Here is an 8,259-nt window from a genome sequence, read left to right as displayed (position 1 = left end):
CTTATTTAATAATTAACTCTACTTAAACAAAGTGCTTATTAAAATTATTTATAAGAATATCTTTGTCTTAATCACAAGTCTCTTAAGTTCGTCACTTTTTTCACATACATGTATTTACGTCTTTTTCCAAATTATTTCCTCAGAATATTGGAACCCTCATTCCTTTTTTTCAAGAAAATTGAAATTATATATTGAAGAATTTTCCTATTTCTTTTACACTATTTATACAGTATTGTATAATTTAAACTATCGTGTGGGAGAGTGCAGTTATGCTAATGAGAATGTGTACACATATATGTATATATGTGTGTTGGTAGCATGGTGTTTGTAGTGATGTTTATGTGTAGACCAAAGTGAAAAGTAAACATCAGAAGAAAGTTTGTATGATCTACATAATAATTCACATTAAAGACGAACACAGTTCGGTGGTACAGCTGTCAGCCTGGCTGACTCTGCTGACAGCAGAGTCAGCCAGTCAGTATGAAAGAAATGATGCAATAAGGTTAAAACTGGGAAATTTAGAATGGCTTAATTAAGGTTGAAGTGTGTGACGCAGTTGGAATAAAGTACTGGTATAATTCATGATTTTGTTCATAATGTTTATAAAAGAAGAAAATTGAATTTTTTTAAATATGTAATAATTATAATGGAATAAGACTGTTAATGGGAAAGATAAAATATGAGTAACAAAGAAGAGTGTGAATTAAGAAAGGGAAGGAAATATATGGATCATGTGTAAACACTGATACAACACTTATATAAAGGACAGCAGCACTTAGGTGCATTTATAGGTTTGTAAAATATATATGAGAGTTGTTAGTAGGTAATGTTTTGATAGCTATAGTGTTGAATTAAACTATAATATGCAACAAAGACGGTAAATATTTACACAAAAAACTGGGTCCTAGATAATGTTGTGTGATGTCACCTGTGATCTTAAAGACGTGTGATGTCACTGTACTTTGGTCAAAAGACAATATATGTATAAAGCAAACCATCATGTAGACCAGGTGCCACTGTAAACACAGCGTTATTAGCATACCATGTTAAAACTCTGTACTCACACCCATACACACACTCGGACACAAACACACACTCTCTGTTTCTGTCTGTCTCTCTCTCTGTCTCTGTCTGTCGCTCTCTGTCTCTGTCTGTCTGTCTGTCTGTCTGTCTGTCTGTCTCTCTCTCTCTCTCTCTCTCTCTCTCTCTCTCTCTCTCTCTCTCACATGTGTGTGTATGGCATGGTTGGTTTATATGAAGATACTTTTATACATGTGAGTAGTCATAATTTCTACAGGGAAAAGTATCCGGTTTAGGGCCTTCCACTGAGCGAGGAATTTCCGGTTTAGGCCTTCTACAGGGCGATGTATCCGGTCTAGGACCAGCGGCTGGAGGGTCACCTTTTCACACCTAGGTGTTACTTCCGGTTTTGACCTTGACCTCGCCCTCGAGACTACCTCACCCTTGACCCCCCCAACCAATACCCCCGCCCACGACCCCCCCTTCGCGACCCCCCTTCGCGCCGCACCCGCGCGCCCGCCCGCGCCCTTCACGACCCCCGCCCGCGCCCTTCGCGACCCCCGCCCGCGCGCCCGCCCGCGCGCCCCGCCCCGCCCGCGCGCGCGCCCGCCCTTCGCGACCCCCCGCCCGCGCCTTCTGCAGCGTCGTCCGGATCGCCCCCGCGCCTCGATTTTTTTTTTCTTATGATCTCCTTGGATTGCCCCTCCCACTTTCACCCCCACCCCAAATTTTCTCGATAATACAAGTTTTGGATTCCCCCCCCTATGGGGTTTTCGAAATTCTTATGATCTCCTCGGATCAAGTTTTTTGGATCCCCCCCTATGGGGTTTTCGAAATTCTCCATCTCCTCGGATCAAGTTTTTTGGATTCCCCCCCTATGGGGTTTTCAAAATTCCTCGGATCAAGGTTTTGGAATCCCCCCTCTGGGTATAAGCATTCAAAATAGACTCCTCCTATGGGGGCATGCTTACTACAGGTCTAATGAAGGGTGTTTACTCGGCGGTCAGTATTCCTCTCATTAAGTTAAATGAACTAAAAAGGACCCAGCACACAGGTTGAATCTTGTCGATCCTTTTAGTTAATAAGGGGACATAGTAGTGACGTCACGCGCACAGGCTGAATCATGTCGACCCTATGTCAGTGACGTCACGTGTTGACCCAGCACACAGGTTGAATCTTGTCGATCCTTTTAGTTAATAAGGGGACATAGTAGTGACGTCACGCGCACACAGGCTGAATCTTGTCGATCCTTTTAGTTCATTAAAGTTAATAAGGGGACACTTACCTTCTGTCAGTGACGTCACACATACAAGCTGAATCTTGTCGAACTTTTTAGTTCATTCAAGTTAATAAGGGGATATAGTACCTACATCATAGGAAAAACATTTTCATCATCAGAAAGACACATTTCAGGATAACACTAATACACAATATTTTTTTCATTATTTATTATACAAGCAATACATCACTCTATTCTCCTACGTTTAGATGGTGGAATATCAGGGTGTCCATAAGCCAAGGATTCATTAGTATTCAAATGATATCTTTTATCATCAAAGGCTGACAAACCTCTCTTATTAATTCTTACCGTACATATTTCACCTTTTACATTACCTATAGACTTACACGTGAATAATTCTCTATCTGCATTTGATAAAACATTCTTATATCTTGCATGTGTTAATAATGACATAAATTGCGAAGGAATACCCTTGGCTCTGCTGTCATTAGTTGATCTTCCAGCAATCTTGACAGAATACATTTTAGCTTTCAGGTCTATCAACTCGCTAATATGGTTATCACACATTTCAGATTTCAATAACCCCAGCTCCCCTTTTCTACTATCATCATATAAGGGATGCTCAGGACTGAAATTTGAAAAATCCATATAACCTAACAATGGTTCACTTTTTAACTCGGTGTACAAATCTTTACATTTCAAGCTAAAAATATACGAGTCAGTATCGGTATAAAGAAGTCTTACATCATCACCATAATGCTGTTTTAAAACTTTATACAAAAAATGATACAATTTCTTTTTAGCTATCTCAAGAATTTGAAAACCGAGATAAAGTGGTTGTTTAACTTCTAATATATCTTTATTGAATGTGCAAATTACTCTATCTTGATTTAAATGTGTGATATTTTTTAACAAAGGATCCTTACTCGCTCTAATAAATGCTTTCTCATTATTGATATATCTATATTTCTCAGCATACTTTGTAATATTCAACAATGATTTCCCATATATGGCGTTATTAGTTAATTTGAAGGCTTTTGACTTGATAGGACATCTTGTAGCTGTTCTCTGTGCAATATTAGTTGATATGAAAGGTTCTAAAAATTTTGTCTGTGTATATTCATATATGGTATGAACCTTTTCCACCTCTAACCCAAGTTCCAGTAATAACTGTAACAATTCTAGACTGATCAAATAATTTTTCTGAGATAAATGACTACCCACTAATTTCCCATTAGATTTGGGGATCTTTCTACCTTCATTTTTCAATATAGATTCACAATAAGGAGATAACATCTCTGCTGATATATTCATGTGGGATAATATTAAAGGAAGTTCATCAGTGCGTCTAGCTACCTCGGGGGATATGTGCTTGGTATCACATTCTATCCAATATCCCTTTTGACCTTCACAGGAAACATTACTTAATCCCACATCGAGGAAAGCATTCTTCTCGTCATTCGATAATTTTCTGATACCATTTTGTGGAAGAGCTTCAACCATCGCACTAGCATACAAAGAATTAAAATCTAGATATAAAATATGAGTGCCCATTCCACTCTCAACATCAAAATTAGGGTTAATTAGGGGATTATCTGCTTTAGAATACTGATTAATTGCGCACGTAAACCCACCTCTGAGATTCCTTTTAATCAAGTCATATAATTCATGGGAATATATCATATCTAATCTTACATTAGTTTTCAATAGGAATGCATCCCAACCGAATGATGGTAAACTTATATAATTACTAACGTCTAGCTTATAAATATCTTTGAGTGTTTTACGCCACTCCATGAAGACATCGGCTAACAAACCAACATCTGTCTTGAGATATAACATCAAGTAATCTCCTAAAGTCTTACATTTACCCAACTCAAACACTTTCAATGCATGTTCATAATCTTCTTGGCTGATAGCGCTATTTCTCAAAGAATTAAAAAAATGATCTTTACTCGGTAATTTTGTTTCATCGAGTTTCTTTAAACTATCAATATAATCATAACACAAAATTTGTTTTCCTTTACATAATAAAGGTAAGACATCCTGAGGCACATCTTTCAGAATAGTCTCTGTATATTTCAGGGATTTACCTGCCTTGATATGTTGTTCTGCTAACGTGGAAAGAGATCCATTCAATAAAGACAGTGAATCCTGAAACCTAACCTTACCTATGTCTACTTTCAAGAATTTGAATCCTTGTTTCGAATGAATTTCAACGTTATATTTATCAACATTCAATTCCTTTAAAATTATTCCTAAATCATACGACATGTTATGACAAAAAAGCAATAATTTCTCTCTCTTGTCTTTACACTGCATATTACAACGTGCACAATAGGCTCCAATATAATTATTGAAATTTAAAGTATGGTCATGGTGTTTATGTTTGTCTTTGGGTTTTTTGAAGGTGTTACCACATAATTCACAAGTGTTCTGAGAATCATGCCTCATCTTATCCTCCTCTGACATATGGATTTCATGATACTGTCTTCTAAACTTTATTTTATTCCATTCACCACTAACATTTAAAATGAAATGATTAACAGCATCCTCTCCCTTATAACTCTTTATACACACTATTTCTCCTTTGCGATCAAATATAATATAACAATAGGCAATGGCTTTATGACGAGACTCAATTTTACCTGCTGGGAGAGTTGTGTCTAATGCACATTCGAAATCAAATACACCGATATATTCGTTGGAATGCGTATGACTAAAATTTTCAAAGTGTACTGTTGTTCCTTCCGGGGGGAATACGAGAACCTGATTGATTTTACATCCATCTTCGTGGATATCTAACTCTTCCTGTGTATTCAACTTCATCAAACAACTATGACAGTGCTTCTTTACACCTTTTTCTGTCATTATCGTTCTAACATACCCGTCAAAATCTTTGATTAAAACCAAATGTCTTTCATTCAACAATAACGCGCACATAATGTCCTTATATTTCTTATTCCCCTTACGACACATAGCCATAAATGTCCTATCTTGATCCTTTCTTAATTGATAAACATATAATGACACTTTATTTTCCTTCTCTAATATACCTAACTTATCACGCGTAATGGGGAAATCATCTATAGAAGATTTTGCATGATTAAGACAACCTCTCTTAGTATTAACTGCTCTGCGAATATTTTTCCATGACATATTCTTTTTATGACATTGATAGGCAGCAAAAGCACGCAGTACACATAACCCATCATTAATCTCTGGATTAAATACATATTTCTTCCCTCGCAGTTTCTCGGGATATGCCACATATGACCCCACTTCCACTCTGAATTCTACTTTAACATATTCGATACTGAAAGATTCGATTTGATCTATGATCCAGCCAGATCCTTCCTGATCTTGCAACTCTGACTCGTATCTTTCTAATATTGTTCCCACCCATCGATCAAATACTTCAGAGATTTCCTCTTCACTTACTAACTCAAACGCTAAATTTATCACAAATTGTCCATTTTGATCATCACCCGATATGTTTTGACGTAATGTCCTTATAACTATAATTGGGTGGATTCTGAGCGACATTGCTAGAGGCGATCTATCATACATATCTCGCATCTGTTCTATAAAATATTCCCTATAAACATGTAAATACATTCTTAACTCTCTGTTATAAGTTGAAGGAACACTATATTTCCTCACTGTATGTCTACCTCTAAAATTCTGGATATATGTAATAACTTCTGGGGTCTCATCTTCACTATTATCATTACTGTCAGACACGTCATGCGAGGTAGTTGCTCTCTCATCATCATTAATGGGGACAGAAGTACCCGCACCTCCGCATTGTGAGGTACCAACACTAGCACTCTCACCACCAAGCTGTGCGACATTACTACCAGGTGTATTTCCTGCAGAGGAAAAAAGTATATCCAATTCATAACCCAAAAAATATTAAGATTTCAATGAATAGTAATATTACGTCCAGTAATGGGGGTAAGAAGGTCACCCTTCACAATTTTTACATAATACGTTTTAAGATTTCAATGAACAGAGGAAAAAAAAGCATATCCAATTCATAACCCAAAAAATATTAAGATTTCAATGAACAGAGGAAAAAAAAGCACATCCAATTCATAACCCAAAAATATTAAGATTTCAATGAATAGAACAAAAAATCTTTTCTCGAGTGACTAGCACATTTTCACAACAACAAAAGATCACAATTGGTTACATACCTGTTTCTATAGCCTTCTTCCATAAAGCATCTACACGTGCCCACTCATTATCCAATTGCAATAACCTTTCATTGCGTTGTACACCGCCTTTCTCGATTACCAACGAACGCTGCTTTCTAATCGATAATCTTCTCTTCACCAATGCTTCCAAGTATTTCGAATATATGCTATCCCCTGTTAAGAATTTCACTTATTTAACACACTAACCCAGTAAACATTTCACTCGTATGCTTCAACAAAAATTAAACATGTAAAAAAACAAGAATTTTCTAAGTACAACTTACCTTTCTCCATGATGTGCGGTTCAGCGTTGGAAGATGAGGTCCTTTAACTTAATGAGAGGAATACTGTGGGGAAGATGAGGTCAGTCACGGATGACGGATGGAAGCACTATCCTCGCTCTGAGTGTCTCATTGAGCTTATATGGACCACCCCTTCCCCCGACACCACTGTGTAATGCGGTTCACACCCAAGGTAGAAAATCACACCTGGGTCAACACAGGTCAGACAGACAGCATGTAATGCGGTTCACACCCATGGTAGAAAATCACACATCCATCTCCTTACCGAACACCTGGGCCACCCCTTCCCCCGACACCACTGTGTAATGCGGTTCACACCAAAGGTAGAACATAACACCTGGGTCAACTCAGGACAGACAAACGCCATGAAATGCGGTTCACACCCAAGGTAGAATATAACACCAGTATATCCTTACTGAAACACCTGGGTCAACACAGGTCAGACAGATAGCATGTAATGCGGTTCACACCCAAGATAGAATATAACACCAGTATATCCTTACTGAAACACCTGGGCCACCCCTTCCCCCAACACCACTGTGTAATGCGGTTCACACCCAAGGTAGATTTAAGATAATCATGAACACCTGGGTCAATCGCCACCCTAAAGCAACTAATTTTGGTGAGGCAGTCCTGCTCCACATTAACTGTGTCCCCTTATTAAACTAAAAGTATTATATATCTTGAAAACCCATTAAGACTTACAGTGTACAAGACACCTCTCTATGGTAAACACCCTTTTTAGTTCATTCAACTTAAAGAGAGGAAGCTTTTAGATCATTTTAAAATAATAAGGGGAAGATGTTGAACTTGTCAACATACACATCTGCTGACGTTGATATATTTCGTTATCCATCAAGGATTATCATTGCCGGTTATTCGAATAGTGGCAAATCTTATTTCACATCAAAATTAATAAAGTTATACCATGAGAAATTTCATAACATTATAATATGCGGGGTGTCATCACATCCCTTAGAACAAGATTCAGAGATAACTCATAAATTAACATTAAGTAACGATATTATCGACCCACAGAATGTCATTGCATCACCTGATGAAAATACAATAATTATTGTTGATGATCTATTTTTAAAAGCCGGTAACAGTGAAATTATTCTCGAATGTTTTACTAAAGGTAGACATCATAATATAAGCATTATTCTGATTACTCAAAATATATTTCACGGAGGACGATATAGTCGTACCATGGCTTTAAACGCCACGCATTTTGCTTTATTTAAAATGAGGGATCTTGGACAAGTAGAGATTCTGGGGCGACAAGTGTTCGGAAAAAATAAGGAATTTGTAAATATATATAAATCTGCTATAAAACGATCACCCTTTGGTTATTTATTCATAGACCTTGCATTAAATACACCAGAAGCATTACAGTTGCGAACCAATGTGTTACGGCAGGATTCCTACGAAATTGTATACCAATGGAGCGAGCAAAATTAATTGAAAAGGTATATAGAGATCCTGGTTCTGCTGGGTC

At 37.4% G+C, this 8,259-nt stretch overlaps 1 protein-coding gene across 1 annotated transcript in view; it reads right to left on the bottom strand.

Annotated features, from left to right (window-relative positions):
- LOC128706022 (uncharacterized) overlaps positions 1-7,004 on the bottom strand; it is a 30,811-nt gene extending 23,807 nt beyond the window's left edge. Inside the window, exons 1-4 of the mRNA XM_070080600.1 lie at positions 6,744-7,004; positions 6,460-6,633; positions 3,414-6,132; positions 2,609-2,888 (exon numbers count right to left, since the gene is read on the bottom strand). Coding sequence (XP_069936701.1) covers positions 2,609-2,888; positions 3,414-6,132; positions 6,460-6,633; positions 6,744-6,753 — 3,183 coding nt within the window. The 5' untranslated portion in view covers positions 6,754-7,004. The remainder of the gene's footprint in view (positions 1-2,608; positions 2,889-3,413; positions 6,133-6,459; positions 6,634-6,743) is intronic.
- Between the last annotated feature and the right edge of the window lie 1,255 nt (positions 7,005-8,259).

Source organism: Cherax quadricarinatus, unplaced genomic scaffold, assembly GCF_038502225.1.
Source record: "Cherax quadricarinatus isolate ZL_2023a unplaced genomic scaffold, ASM3850222v1 Contig662, whole genome shotgun sequence".
Classification (NCBI taxonomy): Eukaryota; Metazoa; Arthropoda; class Malacostraca; order Decapoda; family Parastacidae; genus Cherax; species Cherax quadricarinatus.
Note: the sequence above shows the minus strand (reverse complement) of the source record. Positions and strands in the feature narration are given on the sequence as shown.